This window comes from Hyperoodon ampullatus, assembly GCF_949752795.1.
Source record: "Hyperoodon ampullatus genome assembly, chromosome: X".
Lineage (NCBI taxonomy): Eukaryota > Metazoa > Chordata > Mammalia > Artiodactyla > Ziphiidae > Hyperoodon > Hyperoodon ampullatus.
The window spans coordinates 53,414,215-53,436,875 of record NC_136913.1 but is presented as its reverse complement, the minus strand read 5'-3'; the positions used below and the strand labels follow the sequence as shown (position 1 = coordinate 53,436,875).

At 37.7% G+C, this 22,661-nt stretch overlaps 1 protein-coding gene across 1 annotated transcript in view; it reads left to right on the top strand.

Annotated features, from left to right (window-relative positions):
* MTMR8 (myotubularin related protein 8) overlaps positions 1–22,661 on the top strand; it is a gene marked incomplete at both ends in the record, with an annotated part of 181,507 nt that overhangs the window by 34,671 nt on the left and 124,175 nt on the right. The window contains 2 exons of the mRNA XM_079728212.1: positions 1,483–1,645; positions 2,927–3,084. Of these exons, the coding sequence (XP_079584338.1) occupies positions 1,483–1,645; positions 2,927–3,084 (321 nt within the window). The remainder of the gene's footprint in view (positions 1–1,482; positions 1,646–2,926; positions 3,085–22,661) is intronic.

Genomic DNA, 22,661 nt, shown 5'->3' with positions numbered 1-22,661 from the left:
TTTTGCCTGGCACCTGATCTCGATGATCACTGTTTTACTACCCAAACACAGGTCTCCCATATTGATCAACAGGGCTTTGTTTTTTTTGAAATTTGATACATTAATTCCTGTTACATTATCAGTAGTTTTTATGGCCCTTCAAAACTGCCATACAGGAATTGAGTTTGACAGAATAGTTAAGACAGAAATTAAGATGGAAAATTCCTTCTCAGAATATGTGAATAGTCCCTACATCTACCCCATTCTTAGATGATGGATATGATTGAAAGATTTCCAGGAAGAGATTTCTTTTCCAAATAAATGGGGGCTGGGGCATAGACTGTGTGAGATGGAGGAAAAGAAAAGAGTGATGATCGGAAGGCCATTCTAGGCACAGGACAGGGAGTCCAGAGAATGAAAAGAGTACATTCAGGCTCTAGTTGTAGGAAACATCAGAGACACAGATAGGAGGAGAACATCAGAGACTAAAATGTAAAACCATGATTCCATAGCTTTTTGAAATTATAAAGAGAGACTTGTATTATTTGTATACCGTTTCTTGTACCAGTTCCCTTTCCATGCATTTCTTTTTTGCTGGCATCAGCATGAGCAGGAATGATGAGACTCAAAATTTAATAATCCTTCATTTTTAAAAAAATCTGAATTATTAATCTGTACTCCCATGGGAAACAACTTTATTAACTGCAGTACAGTGCTTATGTATAGTTCCTTTAGTCCTTAGTCTTACAGTCTCCACTCATTCCCTTAGTCACTTAGGTAAAAATTTCCCCCATTTCATTCTTTGCTTTACTGTCACTAGAGTCTAAAATGTGGAAGAGAAATTTTCCCTGTAATATTTCTAGTTAAATCCTAATTCCAGGACTAGAGTTTAGAATTTCTAGACAAATAACCCTAAACAAAGTTAGACTGCCATGGTTCAAATCCTGTTTGTGCCACTTTTTGGCTGTGTGGCCTCTGATGAAAAGTTCACTTCTCAGAGCTTTGGTTTCTTCATTCCTAAAATGGGATGATTATACGTCAAAAGTGTTGTTACAGGGATTATATAGTTAATGATCATGGACTACCTCATGAGCAGTAAAGCACCATACAAATTATTAATCATTTAAATTAGTGATTTGGTAGAACAAAAGGAAGTTCTGTTTTCCTCTCTGACAATCATTCTACTATGATTTTTAAACTCCACCACAGCATGCTAGAAGCCATTTGTTCTGAGCCAGTTCACCACAATTGCCCCGTAAATCTCTTAACCTTATATCCCTAAGGAGAGGGAAGTTTTATAATATCGTAATTTGCTTTTCATTGCTTTACCACTATTTACTTCTGTTTAAAAAAACCCAGTTGTACCTTACAAAGGATGGTTGTAGGCTGTAGATGTGATCACATCTCTGGCCATGCTGTTACCATTACTGAGAGTCAGGCACACTGAGAGTGACAGATCTAGTGCATGTCTGTGAATTATTTTGGTTCTCTTCTGTTTTGTAGATTGCACTGCATCATATTGCCACTGTGGAGAAGTTGTCCATCACTAGCCTGGGTTGTCCCCTGATCCTCCGCTGTAAGAACTTCCGAGTAGCCCACTTTGTTTTAGAATCTGACGTTGTGTGCCATGAGGTTTACATTTCACTGTTAAAGCTTTCTCAGCCAGGTAGTTATGATAGTATTTTTATCTAAAACCATTGTATTTTTTCTCCCAGAATGGCATAATGGAAAGATCATTGGTTATGGAGTTAAATAGAGCAGAGTTTGAATCTGGGCTTTGCCTCTTACAGCTCCATGGTATTTGGACAAGATACATAACCTTTGAACTCAGGTTCCTCACCTGTAAAAATAATGATAGTATAAGCTCCCTGTGGTGGTTGTTTTGAGGTTTAAATGCATGTGTGGATTTTTACTCTGTACTTGGTATATAGTAGATGTTTAACAGCTGCTATTTCCTTCACTTTCCCTCTTTCCTCTTAAGTATCAACTTGTAAATTTTTCAACACTTCAGGAAGTAATACTGCTTTGGAGCAAAATTTGTTTACTGTTGTCCTGCAAGCTTTATGTTTGGCCTATTGTTCCTACCCCTACTTTTAGTTCCAACTAGCAAACTAGGGAAGTTTATCAGAGTCCTTAATGCAGTTACCCCTGCTTCCTCCAGCCTCACCCTCTCATCTTCCAGCCCCAACTCCAGGTTGCTAACCCATCAGCTTCCTCTGATTTTAGTCTGTGGACTAATGTCCTAGTCTGTGGATTAAAATTACATTTCCCTCCCCATTTTCTTCTACCCTTTTCCTAGAACAATTTCTCAGAATTTGCTGGTGCTCTGTTGACAGAGGCTATCTGTTAACTGGCCCAACACTTTGTAAAAGGCTCTGGAAGACTCCATCCATCTCTGGAAAAGTTAATGCCACATAAGTTGGTCAAATGAGTTATTGATTACATGTTGAACTTTGTGAAGGGAGGAAGTGGGGTTATCAGAAGAAGAGAAGAAATGGCCATTTATCAGCCAGAAGCAGGTATTGACCTGACGAGTAGAATGCAAGAACACTGTTAATGTTTTGCAGTATGTCACAACAAACAGTGCAATTGGGACATTGAAGTTCAGTTAGAAATTTATGGTAAGGACCACTTGCTTAGCATGTGAAACCTGAAAGCTTGAGTTCAGTCCATTATCCAACAATTCACAGGAAACCAGGCAGAATGTTCCTGCTTTGTATTGGTATCATATAAATTTAAATATTTTTAAAAGAAGACTCTGAAGCAATATTTCAGTTCTTATGCCTTGTATACAAATAAAAGCAACCTTGTACACAAACTATTGTCCTTTTCAGGGGCTGTTGACAAATATTCCCTTAGAGAAAAGAAAATCTAGGCTTTTTTGCACTATTTAGTATTAAGTTTCACTCATTATTACTTTGTTTTCATGCCTATCTTTCTTCTCTAGAATTACATGAAGATCTGTACGCTTTTTCTTACAATCCCAAATCCTCAAAAGAGATGAGGAAAAATGGATGGAAGCTGATTGACCCAATATCAGACTTTGGACGTATGGGACTTCCTAACAGGTACTGGACCATAACAGACGCCAACAGAAACTATGAGGTAATTTTTTCATTGTTGCTTTCTTTTGGTTCATTTAATTAAAACAGAAGAATACCAGCAAACACATTTTTTAAAAAAGGGAAAAAACAATTCATGATCTCTCCTTTTAATTCAACATTCAACAATTCAACAAGCTTTTATTAAATAACTAGTGCACTCAAAACACCGAGTCAGAGTTCTTATAGTCTAAAGCATAGGGTGCTATGGGAGCATAGATGAAGAATATGGAATTCAGACTGGGAAGCCAGAAACAGCCTTATGCTTTGGGTAATAACCTGGAGAAGGCATTCTATCCTAACTTATGCAGGGAGAGAAGGAAAGAGGTCAGTAAGTAAACTCAGATCATGAAAGGCTTTGTGGCTAGATTGAGGAATTTGAACATTATCCTGAAGAGAGCAACCACAAGAGTATTTATTTTAAGCTGGAAAGGACTGTAAGTATATTTTTATTTTAGAAAGATGACCTTGGTTTTGGTATGGAGAATTGGTTTGCTGGAGCTAAGAATGCAGGAGAGTGATATGAGAAGTGATGAGAACATGAGCTAAGGCAATGACTGTGGATGGAGAGGAGGAGATGGTTTTAAGAGATATTTAGGTGGTAGAATTAAAAGAACCTGGTGACACATTAATGTGGTTGGGAGAAAGAGGGAGAAGTTTAGTATGCATCCCAGGTTTCCTGGTTTCCGGCTTAGGTGACCCAAGTGGTTATGGATATGTTAGCAAGATAAGGAGCAGAAGAAGAAAGACAGACAGTGTCTTCAGTTTTAGACTTGAATACAAGGTGATTAAAAATATATCAGGTATTTGATATCAAGCGTTTGAGTCTAGGTCTCAAGAAAGAGCTTTGAGACAAATATAGAAGTTTTGGAATGTGTTGGGGGTCCCCAAGACTATCCCTCAAGCGCATTGATTCAGTAGGAGGACTCGCAGGACCTGGCATGTAGTCATACTTGTGACTGTGATTTATTACAGTGAAAGGATAGAAAACAAAATCAGCAAAGGGAAAAGGGGTGAAGTCTGGAGAAAACCAGGCACAAGCTTGAGAGCCCTCTCCCAGGGGAGTCACATAGGACATGCTTTAACTCCTCTAGCAACAACTTGTGAGAACATGTGAAAAGCGTTGTTTATTAGAGAAGCTCATTGGAGAATCAGTGCCAGTTTTTTTATTGGGGGCTGGTCACATAAGCACTCTGCTTGGTGTATACCAAAGTTCTAGATGCTCACAAGGAAAGCAAGTATTTAGCATAAGCCACATTGTTTGTACAGTTTAGGCACAGTGAGTCACTCTTATCAGTTAGGGAATGGAGGGAACCTTTCCAAAATTCAAGCTCACAGGCATCAGCCAAGGGGCAACCTTGCAAGTTGGCCTTTCCAAGGACAGTAGTCAGGCCTGCTATGATAACTTTTCTTCATAGGGTGTTTAAGTGGTATTTCTGAATTGTTGGATCTTCATTTCCAGCTTTTTACTATCATAAAAAGACAGCAAATTTAATGACTTTCTGATATTTCAGTTTTGTTTTCTTTTTAATATCTTTATTGGAGTATAATTGCTTTACAATGGTGTGTTTCTGCTTTATAACAAAGTGAATCAGCTATACGTATACATATATCCCCATATCTCTTCCCTCTTGCATCTCCATTCCATTCTCCCTATACCACCCCTCTAGGTGGTCACAAAGCATGAGCTGATCTCCCTGTGCTATGCGGCTGCTTCCCACATAGCACATGTATGCTATGTGTAATCAGTGTAATCAAATGTAATCCATTTTACATTTGGGAGTATATGTAAGTCCATGCCACTCTCTCACTTCATCCCAGCTTAACCTTCACCCTCCCGGTGTCCTCAAGTCCATTCTCTACGTCTGTGTCTTTTTTTTTTTTTTTTTCTTTTGTGGTACGCGGGCCTCTCACTGCTGTGGCCTCTCCCGTTGCGGAGCACAGGCTCCGGATGCGCAGGCCCAGCAGCCAAGGCTCATGGGCCCAGCCGCTCCGCGGCATGTGGGATATTCCCGGACCGGGGCACGAACCCATGTCCACTGCACCGGCAGGCGGACTCTCAACCACTGCGCCACCAGGGAGGCCCTACGTCTGTGTCTTTATTCCTGTCCTGCCCCTAGGTTCTTCAGAACCTTTTTTTTTTTTTAGATTCCATAAATATGTGTTAGCATATGGTATTTGTTTCTCTCTTTCTGACTTACTTCACTCTGTATGACAGACTCTAGGTCCATCCACCTCACTACAAAAAAATGAATTTCATTTCTTTTTATGGCTGAGTAATATTCCACTGTATATATGTGCCACATCTTCTGTATCCATTCATCGGTCGATGGACACTTAGGTTGCTACCATGTCTGGGCTATTGTAAATAGAACTGCAATGAACATTGTGGTACAAGACTCTTTTTGAATTAAGGGTTTCTCCGGGTATATGCTCAGTAGTGCTGCATCGTATGGTAGTTCTATTTTTAGTTTTTTAAGGAACCTCCATACTGTTCACCATAGTGGCTGTATCAATTTGCATTCCCACCAACAGTGCAAGAGGGTTCCCTTTTCTCCACACCCTCTCCAGCACTTATTGTTTGTAGATTTTTTGATGATGGCCATTCTGACTGGTGTGAGGGGATACCTCATTACAGTTTTGAGTTGCATTGCTCTAACGATCAGTGATGTTGAGCATTCTTTCATGTGTTTGTTGGCAATCTGTATATCTTCTTTAGAAAATGTCTAATTAGGTCTTCTGCCTATTTTTGGATTGGGTTGTTTGTTTGTTTGATATTGAGCTGCATGAGCTGCTTGTAAATTTTGGAGATTAATCCTTTGTCAGTTGCTCCATTTGCAAATATTTTCTCCCATTCTGAGGGTTGTCTTTTCGTCTTGTTTATGGTTTCCTTTGCTGTGTAAAAGCTTTTATGTTTCATTAGGTCCCATTTGTTTATTTTTGTTTCTAATTCCATTTCTTTAGGAGGTGGATCAAAAAGGATGTTGCTGTTACTTATGTCATAGAGTATTCTACCTATGTTTTACTGTAAGAGTTTTATAGTGTCTGGACTTACATTTAGGTATTTAATGTATGTTGAGTTTATTCTTGTATATGGTGTCACGGAGTGATCTAATTTCATTCTTTTACATGTAGCTGTCCAGTTTTCCGAGCACAACATATTGAAGAGACTGTCTTTTCTCCTTTGTATATTCATGCCTCCTTTATCAAAGATAAGGTGACCAAATGTGGGTGGGTTTGTCTCTGGACTTTCTATCCTATTCCATTGATCTCTATTTCTGTTCTTCTGCCAGTACCATACTGTCTTGATTACTGTAGCTTTGTAGTATAGCCTGAAGCCAGGGAGCCAGATTCCTTCAGGTCCGTTTTTCTTTCCCAAGATTTCTTTGGCTGTTCAGGGTCTTTTGTGTTTCCATACAAATTGTGAATTTTTTTGTTCTACTTCTGTGAAAATGCCATTGGTAGTTTGATGGGGATTGCATTGAATCTGTAGATGGCTTTGAGTAGTATAATCATTTTCACAATGTTGATTCTTCCAATCCAAGAACATGGTATATCTCTCCATCTGTATCATCTTTTAGTTCTTTCATCAGTATCTTATAGTTTTCTGCATACAGGTCTTTTGTCTCTTTGGATAGGTTTATTCTTAGGTATTTTATTATTGTTGTTGCAGTGGTAAAGGGGAGTGTTTCCTTAGTTTCTCTTCAGATTGTTCATCATTATTGTATAGGAGTGCAAGAGATTTCTGTGCATTAATTTTGTATCCTGCTACTTTACCAAATCCATTGATTAGCTCTAGTAGTTTTCTGGTGGCATCTTTAGGATTCTCTATGTATAGTATCATGTCATCTGCAAACAGTGACAGTTTTAATTCATTTCCAATTTGAATTCCTTTTACTTCTTTTTCTCCTCTAAATTGCTGTGGCTAAACCTTCCAAAACTACATTAAATAATAGTGGTGAGAGTGGGCAAACTTGTCTTGTTCCTGATCTTAGTGGAAATGTTTTCAGTTTCACCACTGAGAACAATGTTGTCTGTGGGTTTGTCATATATGGCCTTTATTATGTTGAGGTAAGTTCCCTTTATGTCTACTTTCTGGAGGCCTTTTATCATAAATGGGTGTTGAATTTTGCAAAAGCTTTTTCTGCATCTAATGAAATGATCATATGGTTTTTAGCCTTCAGTTTGTTTATATGGTATATCACATTGATTTATTTGCATATACTGAAGAATCCTTGCATTCCTGGTATAAACCCCACTTGATCATGGTGTATGATCCTTTTAATGTGCTGTTGGATTCTGTTTGCTAGTATTTTGTTGAGGATTTTTGCATCTATGTTCATCTGTGATATTGGCCTGTAATTTTCTTTCTTTGTGACATCTTTGTCTTGTTTTGGTATCAGGGTGATGGTGGCCTCATAGAGTGAGATTGGGAGTGTTCCTTCCTCTGCTATATTTTGGAAGAGTTTGAGAAGGATAGGTGTTATCTCTTCTCTAAATGCTTGATATAATTCGCCTGTGAAGCCATCAGGTTTTGGGCTTTTGTTTGTTGGAAGATTTTTAATCACAGACTCATTTTCAGTGCTTCTGATTCATCTGTTTATATTTTCTGTTTCTTCCTGGTTCAGTATCGGAAGGTTGTGCTTTTCTAAGAATTTGTCCATTTCTTCCAGGTTGTGCATTTTATTGGCATATAGTTGCTTGTAGTAATTTCTCATGATCCTTTGTAATTCTGCAGTGTCAGTTGTTACTTTTTTTTCATTTGTAATTCTGTTGATTTGAGTCTTTTCACTCTTTTTCTTGGTGAGTCTGGCTAATGGTTTATCAGTTTTGTTTATCTTCTCAAAGAAACATCTTTTAGTTTTATTGATCTTTGCTGTAATATTCTTCATTTCTTTTTCAGTTATTCTGATCTGTTTTTTATGGTTTCTTTCCTTCTGCTAACTTTGGGTTTCTTTTGTTTTTCTTTCCCTAATAGCTTTAGGTGGAATGTTAGGTTGTTTATTTGAGATTTTTCTTGTTTCTTGAAGTAGCATTGTATAGCTATAAACTTTCCTCTTAGAACAGCTTTTGCTGCATCCCATAGGTTTTGGATCATCGTGTTTTCATTGTCATTAGTTTCTAGGTATTTTTCGATCTCCTCTTTGATATCTTCAGTGACCTCTTGATTATTTAGTAGCACATTGTTTATCCTCCATGTGTTTGTGTTTTTTACTGTTTTTTTTCCTGTAATTTATATCTAGTTTCATAGCTAGAGATATCATAGTTCTGGTCAGAAAAGATAGTTGATACGATTTCAGTTTTCTTAAATTTACCAAGGCTTGAATTGTGACTTAAGATAGGATTTATCCTGGAGAATATTCATTGAGCACTTGAGGAGAAAGTGTATTCTCTTGTTTTTGGATAGACTGTCCTATAAATATGAATTAAGTCCATCTTGTTTAATGTGCCATTTAAAGCTTGTGTTTCCTTATTTATTTTCATTTTGGATGATGTCTCCATTGGTGAGAGTGGGGTGTTAAAGTCCCCTATTATTACTGTATAACTATCAATTTCCCCTTTTAAGGCTGTAAGCATTTGCCTTATATGTTGACATACTCCTATGTTGGCTGCATAAATATTTACAATTTTTATATCTTTTTCTAGTATTGATTTTTTGATCATGATGTAGTGTCCTTCTTTGTTGTAATAGTGTTTATTTTAAAGTCTATTTTGTATGATATGAGAATTTCTATTCCAGCTTTCTTTTGATTTCCATTTGCATGAAATATTTTTTTCCATCCTCTCACTTTCAGTCTGTATGTGCCCCTAGGTCTGAAGTGGGTCTCTTGTTGACAGGGTATATACTCGTCCTGTTTTTGTATCCATTTAGCCAATCTGTGTCTTTTGGTTGGAACATTTAATCCATTTTTTTAAATGTATTGATCGATATATATGTTCCTCTTACCATTTCTTAATTGCTTTGGATTTGTTATTGTAGGTGTTTTCCTTCTCTTCTCTTTTCTGTGTAGAGAAGTTCCTTTAGCGTTTGCTGTGAAGTTGGTTTGGTGGTGCTGAATTCTCTTAGCTTTTGCTTGTGTGTAAAGGTTTTAATTTCTCCATCGAATGTGAATGAGATGCTTGCTGGGTAGGGTAGTCTTGCTTGTAGGTTTTTGCCTTTCATACCTTTAAATATATCCTGCCACTTCCTTCTGGCTTGCAGAGTCTCCGCTGAAAGATCTGCTGTTAACGTTATGGGGATTCCCTTGTATGTTATTTGCTGCTTTTCCCTTACTGCTTTTCACATTTTTTGTTTGTATTTCATTCTTTTTTTTTTACATTTTTTTATTAGTTTCTGCTTTATAACAAAGTGAATCAGTTACACATATAAATCTGTTCCCATATCCCTTCCCTCTTGCGTCTCCCTCCCTCCCACCCTCCCTATGCCACCCCTCCAGGCGGTCACAAAGCACCGAGCTGATCTCCCTGTGCTATGTGGCTGCTTCCCACTATCTATCTACCTTACGTTTGGTACTGTATATATGTCCATGCCTCTCTCTCGCTTTGTCACAGCTTACCCTTCCCCCTCCCCATATCCTCAAGTCCATTTTCATGTAGGTCTGTGTCGTTATTCCTGTTTTACCCCTAGGTTCTTCATGACATTTTTTTCTTTAATTCCGTATATATGTGTTAGCATACGGTATTTGTCTTTCTCTTTCCGACTTACTTCACTCTGTATGACAGACTCTAGGTCTATCCACCTCATTACAAATAGCTCAATTTCGTTTCTTTTTATGGCTGAGTAATATTCCATTGTATATATGTGCCACATCTTCTTCTTTTTTTTTTTTTTAAAGTTACATCCCATGGGCTCTTTCCACTTTTTTTTTATTAGTTTCTGCTTTATAACAAAGTGAATCAGTCATACATATACATCTGTTCTCACATCCCTTCCCTCTAACATCTCCCTCCCTCCCACCCTACCTATCCCACCCCTCCAGGCGGACACAAAGCACCGAGCTGATCTTCCTGCGCTATGCGGCCGCTTCCCACTATCTATCATCTACCTTATGTTTTGTACTGTATATATGTCCATGCTTCTCTTTTGCTTTGTCACAGCTTACCCTTCCCCCTCCACATATCCTCAAGTCCATTCTCAAGTAAGTCTGTGTGTTTATTCCTGTTTTACCCCTAGGTTCTTCATAACATTTTTTTTCTTAAATTCCATATATATGTGTTAGCATACGGTATTTGTCTTTCTCTTTCTGAGTTACTTCACTCTGTATGACAGACTCTAGGTCTATCCACCTCATTAAAAATATCTCAGTTTCGTTTCTTTTTATGGCTGAGTAATATTCCATTGTATATATGTGCCACATCTTCTTTATCCATTCATCCAATGATGGACACTTAGGTTGTTTCCATCTCTGGGCTATTGTGAATAGAGCTGCAATGAACATTTTGGTACATGTCTCTTTTTGAATTATGGTTTTCTCAGGGTATATGCCTAGTAGTGGGATTGCTGGGTCATATGGTAGTTCTATTTTTAGTTTTGTAAGGAACCTCCATAGTGTTCTCCATAGCGGCTATACCAATTCACATTCCCACCAGCAGTGCAAGAGAGTTCCCTTTTCTCCACACCCTCTCCAGCATTTATTGTTTCTAGATTTCTTGATGATAGCCATTCTGACTGGTGTGAGATGATATCTCATTGTAGTTTTGATTTGCATTTCTCTAATGATTAATGATGTTGAGCATTCTTTCATGTGTTTGTTGGCAGTCTGTATATCTTCTTTGGAGAAATGTCTATTTAGGTCTTCTGCCCATTTTTGGATTGGGTTGTTTGTTTTTTTGCTATTGAGCTGCATGTGCTGCTTATAAATTTTGGAGATTAATCCTTTGTCAGTTGCTTCATTTGCAAATATTTTCTCCCATTTTGAGGGTTGTCTTTTGGTCTTGTTTATGGTTTCCTTTGCTGTGTAAAAGCTTTGAAGTTTTGTTAGGTCCCATTTGTTTATTTTTGTTTTTATTTCCATTTCTCTAGGAGGTGGGTCCAAAAGGATCTTTTGGTGATTTATGTCATAGAGTGTTCTGCCTATGATTTCCCCTAAGAATTTGATAGTTTCTGGCTTTACATTTAGGTCTTTAATCCATTTTGAGCCTATTTTTGTGTATGGTGTTAGAGAGTGATCTAATCTCATACTTTTACATGTCCCTGTCCAGTTTTCCCAGCACCATTTATTGAAGAGGCTGTCCTTTCTCCACTGTACATTCCTGCCTCCTTAATGAAAGATAAGGTGACCTAATGTGCGTGGGTTTATCTCTGGGCTTTCTATCCTGTTCCATTGATCTATCTTTCTGTTTTTGTGTGAGTACCCCACTGTCTTGATTACTGTAGCTTTGTAGTATAGTCTGAAGTCAGGGGGCCTGATTCCTCCTGCTACATTTTTCGTTCTGAAGATTGCTTTGGCTATTTGGGGTCTTTAGTTTTTCCAAACAAATTTTGAAATTTTTTGTTCTTGCTGTGGGAAAAATGCCAGTGGTAGTTTGATAGGGATTGCATTGAATCCGTAGATTGCTTTGGGTAGTAGAGTCATTTTCACAATATTGATTCTTCCAATCCAGGAGCATGGTATATCTCTCCATCTATTTGTATCATCTTTAATTTCTTTCATCAGTGTCTTATAATTTTCTGCATACAGGTCTTTTGTGTCCTTAGTTAGGTTTATTCATAATTATTTTATTCTTTTTGTTGCAGTGGTAAATGGGAGTGTTTACTTGATTTCACTTTCAGATTTTTCATCATTAGTGTACAGGAATGCCAGAGATTTCTGTGCATTAATTTTGTATCCTGCTACCTTACCATATTCATTGATTAGCTCTAGTAGTTTTCTGGTAGCATCTTTAGGATTCTCTCTGTATAGTATCATGTCATCTGCAAACAGTGACAGCTTTACTTCTTCTTTTCCAATTTGATTCCTTTTATTTCCATTTCTTCTCTGACTGCTGTGGCTAAAAGTTCCAAAACTATGTTGAATAAGAGTGGTGAGAGTGGGCAGCCTTGTCTTGTTCCTGATCTTAGTGGAAATGGTTTCAATTTTCACCATTGAGGACGATGTTGGCTGTGGGTTTGTCATATATGGCCTTTATTATGTTGCCGAAAGTTCCCTCTATGCCTACTTTCTGCAGGGTTTTTATCATAAATGGGTGTTGAATTTTGTCTAAAGCTTTCTCTGCATCTATTGAGATGATCATATATTTTTTCTCCTTCAATTTGTTAATATGGTGTACCACGTTGATTGATTTGCATATATTGAAGAATCCTTGCATTCCGGGAATAAAGCCCTGTTCATCTTGGTGTATGATCCTTTTAATTTGCTGTTGGATTCTGTTTGCTAGTATTTTGTTGAGGATTTTTCCATCTATGTTCATCAGTGATATTGGCCTGTAGTTTTCTTTCTTTTTGACATCCTTGTCTGGTTTTGGTATCAAGGTGATTGTGTCCTCATAGTATGAGTTTGGGAGTATTCCTCCCTCTGCTATATTTTGGAAGAGTTTGAGAAGGGTAGGTGTTAGCTCTTCTGTAAATGTTTGATAGAATTCGCCTGTGAAGCCATCAGCTTGTGGGCTTTTGTTTATTGGAAGATTTTTAATCACAGTTTCAATTTCAGTGCTTATGATTGGTCTATTCAAAGTTTCTGTTTCTTCCTGATTCAGTCTTGGCAGGTTGTGCATTTCTAAGAATTTGTCCATTTCTTCCAGGTTGTCCATTTTATTGGCCTAGAGTTGCTTGTAGTAATCTCTCATGATCTTTTGTATTTCTGCAGTGTCAGTTGTTTCTTCTCCTTTTTCACTTCTAATTCTATTGATTTGAGTCTTCTCCCTTTTTTCTTGATGAATCTGGCTAATGATTTATCAGTTTTGTTTATCTTCTCAAAGAACCAGCTTTTAGTTTGGTTGATCTTTGCTATCATTTCCTTCATTTCTTTTTCCTTTATTTCTGATCTGATCTTTATGATTTCTTTCCTTCTGCTAACTCTGGTGGTTTTTTGTTCTTCTTTCTGTAATTGCTTTAGGTGCAGGGTCAGGTTGTTTACTCGAGATGTTTCCTTTTTCTTAAGGTGTGATTGTATTGCTATAAACTTCCCCTTTAGAACTGCTTTTCCTGCATCCCATAGGTTTTGGGTCGTCGTGTCTCCATTGTCATTTGTTTCTAGGTATTTTTTGATTTCCTCTTTGATTTCTTCAGTGATCACTTCGGTATTAAGTAGTGTATTGTTCAGCCTCCATGTGTTTGTATTTTTTACAGATATTTTCCTGTAATTGATATCTAGTCTCATAGCATTGTGGTCGCAAAAGATCCTTGGTACAATTTCAATTTTCTTAAACTTCCCCGGGCTTGATTTGTGACCCAAGATATGATCTATCCTGGAGAATGTTCCATGAGCACCTGAGAAAAATGTGTATTCTTTTGGTTTTGGATGGAATGTCCTATAAATATCAATTAAGTCCATCCTGTTTAATGTATCATTTAAAGCTTGTGTTTCCTTGTTTATTTTCATTTTGGATGATCTGTCCATTGGTGAAAGTGGGGTGTTGAAGTCCCTTACTATGAGTGTGTTACTGTCGATTTCCCCTTTTATGGCTGTTTGTATTTGCCTTATGTATTGAGGGGCTCCTATGTTGGGTGCATAAATATTTACAATTGTTATATCTTCTTGAATCGATCCCTTGATCATTATGTAGTGTCCTTCTTTGTCTCTTCTAATAGTCTTTATTTTAAAGTCTATTTTGTCTGATATGAGAATTGCTACTCAAGCTTTCTTTTGATTTCCGTTTGCATGTAATATCTTTTTCCATCCCCTTACTTTCAATCTGTATGTGTCTCTAGGTCTGAAGTGGGTCTCTGGTAGACAGCATATATATGGGTCTTGTTTTTGTATCCATTCAGCCAATCTGTGTCTTTTGGTGGGAGCATTTAGTCCATTTACATTTAATGTAATTATCGATATGTATGTTTCTATTCTCATTTTCTTAATTGTTTTGGGTTCGTTATTGTAGGTATTTTCCTTCTGTTGTGTTTCTTGCCTAGAGAAGTTCCTTTAGCATTTGTTGTAAAGCTGGTTTGGTGGTGCTGAACTCTCTCAGCTTTTGCTTGTCTGTAAAGTTTTTAATTTCTCCATCAAATCTGAATGAGATCCTTGCTGGGTAGAGTAATCTTGTTTGCAGGTTTTTCTCCTTCATCACTATAAGTATGTCCTGCCACTCCCTTCTGGCTTGTAGAGTTTCTGCTGAAAGATCAGCTGTTAACCTGATGGGGATTCCTTTTTGTGTTATTTGTTGTTTTTCCCTTGCTGCTTTTAATATGTTTTCTTTGTGTTTAGTTTTTGACAGTTTGATTAATATGTGTCTTGGCTTATTTCTCCTTGGATTTATTCTGTATGGGACTCTCTGTGCCTCCTGGACTTGATTAGCTATTTCATTTCCCATATTAGGGAAGTTTTCAACTATAATCTCTTCAAATATTTTCTCAGTCCCTTTCTTTTTCTCTTCTTCTTCTGGAACCCCTATAATTCGAATGTTGGTGCTTTTAATGTTGTCCCAGAGGTCTCTGAGAGTGTCCTCATTTCTTTTCATCCTTTTTTCTTTATTCTGCTCTGCACTCGTTATTTCCACTATTTTATCTTCCGGGTCATTTCTCCATTCTTCTGCTTCAGTTATTCTGCTATTGATCCCAATTAGAGTATTTTTAATTTCATTTATTGTGTTTCTAATCATTGCTTGATTCATCTTTAGTTCTCCTAGGTCCTTGTTAACTGTTTCTTGCATTTTGTCTATTCTAATTCCAAGATTTTGGATCATCTTTACTCTCATTATTCTGAATTCTTTTTCAGGTAGACTGCCTATTACCTCTTCATTTGTTAGGTCTGGTGGGTTTTTATCTTGCTCCTTCACCTGCTGTGTGTTTTTCTGTCTTCTCATTTTGCTTATCTTACTGTGTTTGGGGTCTCCTTTTTGCAGGCTGCAGGTTCGTAGTTCCCGTTGTTTTTGCTGTCTGTCCCCAGTATCTAAGGTTGTTTCAGTGGGTTGTTTAGGCTTCCTGTTGGAGGGGACTGGTGCCTGTGTTCTGGTGGATGAGGCTTGATCTTGTCTTTCTGGTGGACGGGTGCACGTCTGGTGGTGTGTTTTGTGGTGTCTGTGGCGTTATTATGTTTTTATGCAGCCTCTCTGCTAATTGGTTGGGTTGTGTTCTTGTCTTTCTAGTTGCTTGGCATAGGGTGTCCAGCACTGTAGCTTGCTGGTCGTTGAGTGAAGCTGGGTGCTGTTTTTGAGATGGAGATCTCTGGGAGATTTTCGCCGTTTGATATTATGTGGAGCTGGGCGGTCTGTTGTGGACCACTGCCCTGAAGTTGGCTCTCCCACCTCAGAGGCACAGCACTGAGTCCTGGCTGCAGCACCAAGAGCCTTTTATTCACCTTTTGGGGGGTCTGAGGTCTTCTGCCAGCGTTCAGTAAGTGTTCTGTAGGAGTTGCTTCACGTGTAGATGAATTTCTGGTGTATCTGTGGTGAGGAAGGTGAGCTTCGCGTCTTATTCTTCCGCCATCTTCTCCCAGCTCCCCTGTATTTCATTCTTGATTGTTTGATTAATATGTGTCTTGGCATGTTTCTCCTTGGATTTATCCTGTATAGGACTCTGCATTTCCTACACTTGATTGACTATTTCCTTTCCCGTATTAGGGAAGTTTTCAACTAAACTCTCTTCAAATATTTTCTCAGTCTCTTTCTTTTTCTCTTTTTCTTTTGGAAACCCTATAACTTGAATGTTGGTGTGTTTAATGTTTTCCCAGAAGTCTCTGAGACTGTCATCAATTCTCTTCATTCTTTTTTCTTTATTCTGCTCTGTAGTAGTTATTTCCACGTTTTTATCTTCCAGGTCACTTATCCATTCTTCTGCCTCAGTTGTTCTCCTATTGATTCCTTCTAGAGAATTTTTTATTTCATTTATTATGTTGTTCATCATTGTTTGCTCTTTCGTTATTCTATGTTAAACGTTTCTTTTATTTTCTCCATTCTATTTCCAAGGTTTTGGATCATATTTACTATCATTACTCTGAATACATTTTCAGGTAAACTGCCTATTTCGTCTTCATTTGTTTGGTCTGGTGAGTCTTTGCCTTGCTCCTTCATCTACTGTGTATTTCTCTTTCTTCTAATTTTGATGAACTAACTGTTTTTGGCGTCCTCTTTTAGCAGGCTGCAGGTTTGTAGTTCCTTTTGTTTTTGGTGTCTGCCCCCATTGGGTAATGTTGGTTCAGTGGTTTTTGTAGGCTTCCTGGTAGAGGGGACTGGTGCCTGTGTTCTGATGCATGCGGCTGGATCTTGTCTTTCCGGTGGGCAGAACAGCATCTGGTTGTGTGCTTTGGGGTGTCTGTGACCTTATTTATGATTTTAGGAAGCCTCTCTGCTAATGGGTGGGGTTGTGTTCCTGTCTTGTTAGTTGTTTGGCATGGGGTGTCCAGCATTGGAGCTTGCTGCTCGTTGAGTGGATTTGGGTTTTAGCATTGAGATGGAGGTCTCTGGGAGAGCTCTCACCGTTTGATATTACGTGGGCCCGGGATGTCTCTGGTGATCCAGTGTCCTGGGTCAGCTCTCCTACCTCAGAGACTCAAGCCTGGCACCTGGCTGGAGCACCAAGATCCTGTCAGCCACATAACCAGGTGCATGGGGAGTTTCTTGCCTTTTGGGAAGTCTGAGGTCTTTTCCCAGCCTTCAGTAGGTGTACTGTAGGAGTTCTTCCACATGTAGATGTATTTTTGATGCACTTGTTGGGAAGAAGGTGATTTCCATGTCATACTCCTACATGTCATACTCCTCTGTCATCTTGAAGGTCCTTCCCCAGTAATTACATTTTGAGTATCCACTAGATATTGGATTGATGAGCTTTCACTCAGCAGGGTGAGTTGGCTGGTTAGAGTCATAATTAACAGGAATGAGAAGAGATGAGGTGGATTCTTTCCAGTTCAATTATGTGTCTAATAGTCCCCCAAATGAGGTCTGAAATAACTCCTTTGGCACCTTTCACACGTGTAGCCTTCTGAGTTGAATGGGAAACTACATTTATTTCTCTTTTTATTACCAGCTTATCCAAAGCCTACATCTAGGTAAGGGGATGGGTAGAGAACTTTTTCTCTTTCAAATGTTCTGCATTCTGAGACACTGGCTTTAACGATTTACGTAGAGCCATTCCTGATCTATTCCACCTTGAGCTTCTTTTGCGTATTCATTTTTTAATTTGTTTGATCCATTCTTAGAGGAGTGATTAGAATTAATATGCCAATATCAGGTCTGTGCTGTTATGATATTTTGTCACTGTCTCTTTGGAACGATAAATTTTGGAAGCCACTAGAAGCTGATAAATTAGAGATAGTTTATCAGTCTTATAGAGTAAGTCCTACCTAAAATGTTCACACTTTTACCCCAAGACTAGGATTTTAAAGGTCCTCAAGATGTGCATATTACGAACCTAGTAGGCATTTTAAGAAAGGGTAAATCATGTTTCCCCCTTCTTTACCTGTCTGGCTTGCATTTGAGTCTATTTGTTTTAATTTACTTGCTTATAATATACATTGTTTTCTCGGTTAGGCAAGTGTAGGAATTTCAGGGTAGATTATACATTCATTTCTACCTATAAAGTTAGTTATTGTATAGGTATATTTTGTTCTTATATATCTCAGTATCTTCTTTTCTAGAAAATAATAGCATATTTGGAAGAGCTTTTTACATCAAGGATATTTTTTAACATCTTTATTGGAGTATAAATGCTTTACAACATTGTGTTACTTTCTGCTGAGTAACAGAGTGAATCAGCTATATGTATACATATATCCCTATATCCCCTCCCTCTTGCGTCTCCCTCCCACCCTCCCTATCCAACCCTTCTAGGTGGTCACAAAGCACCGAGCTGGTCTCCCTCTGCTATGTGTGTGCTTCCCACTGGCTATATTTTGTAGTGTATATATATGTCCATGCCACTCTCACTTTGTCCCAGCTTACCCTCCCCCCTCCCCGTGTCCTCACGTCCATTCTCTATGTCTGTGTGTTTATTCCTATCCTACCCTTAGGTTCTTCAGAACCCTTTTTTTTGTCTTTCAAATTCCATAAATATGTGTTAGCATATTTGTTTTTCCCTTTCTAACATACTTCACTCTGTATGACAGACTCTAGGTCCATCTACCTCACTACAAATAACTCAATTTCGTTTCTTTTTATGGCTGAGCAATATTCTATTGTATATATGTGCCACATCTTCTTTATCCATTCATCTGTTGATGGACATTTAGGTTGCTTCCGTGTCCTGGCTATTGTAAATAGAGCTGCAATGAACATTGTGGTACATGACTCTTTCAGAATTATGTTTTTTTCAGGGTATATGCCCAGTAGTGGGATTGCTGGGTCGTATGGTAGTTCTATTTTTAGTTTTTTAAGGAACCTCCATATTTTTCTCCATAGTGGCTCTGTCAATTTACATTCTCACTAGCAGTGCAAGAGGGTTCCCTTTTCTCCACACCCTCTCCAGCATTTATTGTTTGTAGATTTTTTGATGATTTCCATTCTGATTGGTTTGAGGAGATACCTCATTGTAGTTTTGATTTGCATTTCTCTAATGATTAGTGATGTTGAGCATTCTTTCATGTGTTTGTTGGCAATCTGTACATCTTCCTTGGAGAAATGTCTATTTAGGTCTTCTGCCCATTTTTGGATTGGGTTCTTTGTTTTATTGATATTCAGTTGTATGAGTTGCTTGTAAACTTTGGAGATTAATCCTTTGTCATTTTCTTCGTTTGCAAATATTTTCTCCCATTCTGAGGGTTGTCTTTTCGTCTTCTTTATGGTTTCCTTTGATGTGCAAAAGCTTTTACGTTTCATTAGGTCCCATTATTTTTATTTTTATTTCCATTTCTCTAGGAGGTGGGTCAAAAAGGATCTTGCTGTGATTTATGTCATAGAGTGTTATGCCTATGTTTTCCTCTAAGAGTTTTATAGTGTCTGGTCTTACATTTAGGGCTTTAATCCATTTCGAGTTTATTTTTGTGTATGATGTTAGGCAGTGTTCTAATTTCATTCTTTTACATGTACCTGTCCAGTTTTCCCAGCACCACTTATTGAAGAGGCTGTCTTTTCTCCATTTTATATTCTTGCCTCCTTTAGCAACATTAAGGTGACCATATGTAGGTGGGTTTATCTCTGCACTTTGTATCCTGTTCCTTTGACCTATATTTCTGTTTTTGTCACAGTACCATAGTGTCTTGATTACTCTAGCTTTGTAGTATAGTCTGAAGTCAGGGAGCCTGAATCCTCCAGCTCTGTCTTTCTTTCTCAAGAATGCTTTGGCTATTTGGGGTCTTTTGTGTTTCCATGCAAACTGTGCAATTTTTTGTTTTTCTTTTGTGAAAAATGCCACTGGTAGTTTGATAGCGATTGCATTGAAGCTGTAGATTGCTTTGTGTATTATAGTCATTTTCACAATGTTGATTCTTCCAATTCAAGAACATGGTATATCTCTCCATCTATTTGTATCATCTTTAGTTTCTTTTATCACTGTCTTATAGTTTTCTGCATATAGGTCTTTTGTCTCCTTAGGTAGCTTTATTCTCAGGTATTTTATTTGTTTTGTTGCAATGATAAATGGGAGTGTTTCCTTAATTTCTCTTTCTTATTTTTCATCATTAGTGTATAGGAATGCAAGAGATTTGTGTGCATTAATTTTGTATCCTGCTACTTTACCAAATTCATTGATTAGCTCTAGTAGTTTTTTGTAGCATCTTTAGGATTCTCTATATATAGTGTCATGTCATCTGCTAACAGTGAAAGTTTTACTTCTTTTCTGATTTGGATTCCTTTTATTTCTTTTCTTCTCTCGTTTCTGTCACTAAAACTTCCAAAACTGTGTTGAATAATAGTGTTGAGAGTGAACAACCTTGTCTTCTTCCTCATCTTAGAGGAAATGGTTTCATTTTTTCACCATTGAGAACAATGTTTGCTGTGGGATTTTCATGTATGGCCTTTATTATGTTGAGATACGTTCCGTGTATGCCTACTTTCTGGAGGGTTTTTATATAAATGGGTGTTGAATTTTGTCAAAAGCTTTTTCTCCATCTATTGAGATTATCATATGGTTCTTATCCTTCAGTTTGTTAATATGGTGTATCGCATTGATTGATTTGCATATATTGAAGAATCCTTGCATTCCTGGGATAGGCTCCACTTGATCATGGTGTATGATCCTTTTAATGTGCCGTTGGATTCTGTTTGCTAGTATTTTGTTGAGGATCTTTGCATCTATGTTCATAAGTGATATTGGCCTGTAGTTTTCTTTCTTTGTGACATCTTTGTCTGGTTTTGTTATCAGGGTGATGGTGGCGTCGTAGAATGAGTTTGGGAGTATTCCTCCCTCTAATATATTTTGGAAGAGTTTGAGAAGGATAGGTGCTAGCTCTTCTCTGAATGTTTGCTAGAATTCGCCTGTGAAGCTATCTGGTTCTCGGCTTTTGTTTGTTGGAAGATTCTTAATCACAGATTCAATTTCAGTGCTTGTGACTGGCCTATTTATATTTTCTATTTCTTCCTGGTTCAGTCTCATAAGGTTGTGCTTTTCTAAGAATTTGTCCATTTCTTCCAGGTTGTCCATTTTATTGGCATAGAGTTTCTTGTAGTAATCTCTCCTGATCCTTTGTATTTCTGCAGTGTCAGTTGTTACTTCTCCTTCTTCATTTGTAATTCTGTTGATTTGAGTCTTCTCTCTTTTTTTCTTGATGAGTCTGGCTAATGGTTATCAATTTTGTTTATCTTCTCAAAGAACCAGCTTTTAGTTTTATTGATCTTTGCTATTGTTTCCTTCATTTCTTTTTCATTTATTTCTGATCTGATTTTTATGGTTTCTTTTCTTCTAGTAACTTTGGGTTTTTTTTGGTTCTTCTTTTACTAATTGCTTTAGGTGTAAGGTTAGGCTGTTCATTTGAGTTGTTTCTTGTTTCTTGAGGTAGGATTCTATTGCTATAATCGTCCCTCTTGGAACTGCTTTTACTGCATCCCAAAGGTTTTGGTTCATTATGTTTTCATTGTCATTTGTTTCTAGGTATTTTTTTATTTCCTCTTTGATTTCTTTAGTGATCTCTTTGTTATTTAGTAGCATACTGTTTATCCTCCATGTGTTTGTGTTTTTTTTTTTTTTTTTTTTTTGGTGTATGTGGGCCTCTCGCTGTTGTGGCCTCTCCCATTGCGGAGCACAGGCTCCGGACGTGCAGGCTCAGCGGCCATGACTCACGGGCCCAGCCACTCTGCGGCATGTGGGATCTTCCCGGACCGGGGCACGAACCCGTGTCCCCTGCATCGGCAGGCGGACTCTCAACCACTGCGCCACCAGGGAAGCCCTGTTTGTGTTTTTTATGGGTTTTTTTTTCCTGTAATTGATATCTAGTTTCATAGTGTTGTGGTCAGGAAAGGTACTTGATACAATTTCAATTTCCTTAAATTTACCAAGGCTTGATTTGTGACCCATGATATGATCTATCCTGGAGAATGTTCCATGAGCACTTGAAAAGAAAGTGTATTCTGTTGTTTTTGTATGCAATGTCCTATAAGTTTCAATTAAGTCCATCTATTTTAATGTGTCATTTCAAGCTTGTGTTTTCTTATTTATTTTCATTTTGGACGATGTGTGCACTGGGGAAACTGGATTGTTAAAGTCCCCTGTTATTATTGTGTAACTATCGATTTCCCCTTTGTTGTCTGTTAGCATTTTACCTATGTATTGATGTACTCCTACATTGGCGGCATAAATATTTACGATTGTTATATCTTCTTCTTGGATTGATTCCTTGATCATTATATGGTGTCCTTCTTGTCTGTTGTGATAGTGTTTATTTTAAAGTCTATTTTGTTTGATATGAGAATTGCTACTCTAGCTTTCTTTTATTTCCATTTGCATGGAATATCTTTTTCCATCCCCTCACTTTCAGTCTGTATGTATCCCTAGATCTGAGGTGGGTCTCTTCTAGACAGTTATATATATGGGTCCTGTTTTTGTATCCTTTCAGCCAATCTGTGTACTTGTTTGGAGTATTGAATCCATTTACATTTAAAGTAATGATCAATGTGTATGCTCCTATTACCATTTTCTTAATTGCTTTGGATTTGTTATTGTAGGTCTTTTCCTTCCCTTGTCTCTCCTGTGTAGAGAAGTTCCTTTAGCATTTGTTGTGAAGCTGGTTGGGTGGTGCTGAATTCTCTTTGCATTTGCTTGTGTGTAAATATTTTAATTTTTCTGTTTAATCTGAATGAGATCGTTGCTCATTAAGAGTAATCTTGGTTGTAGGTTTTTCCATTTTATCACTTTAAATGTGCCCTGCCACTCCCTTCTTGCTTACAGAGTTTCTGCTAAATATCAGCGGTTAACCTTATAGGGATTCCCTTTTATGTTATTTGTTGTTTTTCCCTTCCTCCTTTTAATATTTGTTCTTTGTATTTAATTTTTGATAGTTTGATTAATATGTGTCTTGGCGTGTTTCTCCTTGGATTTATCCTGTATGGGACTCTGTGCTT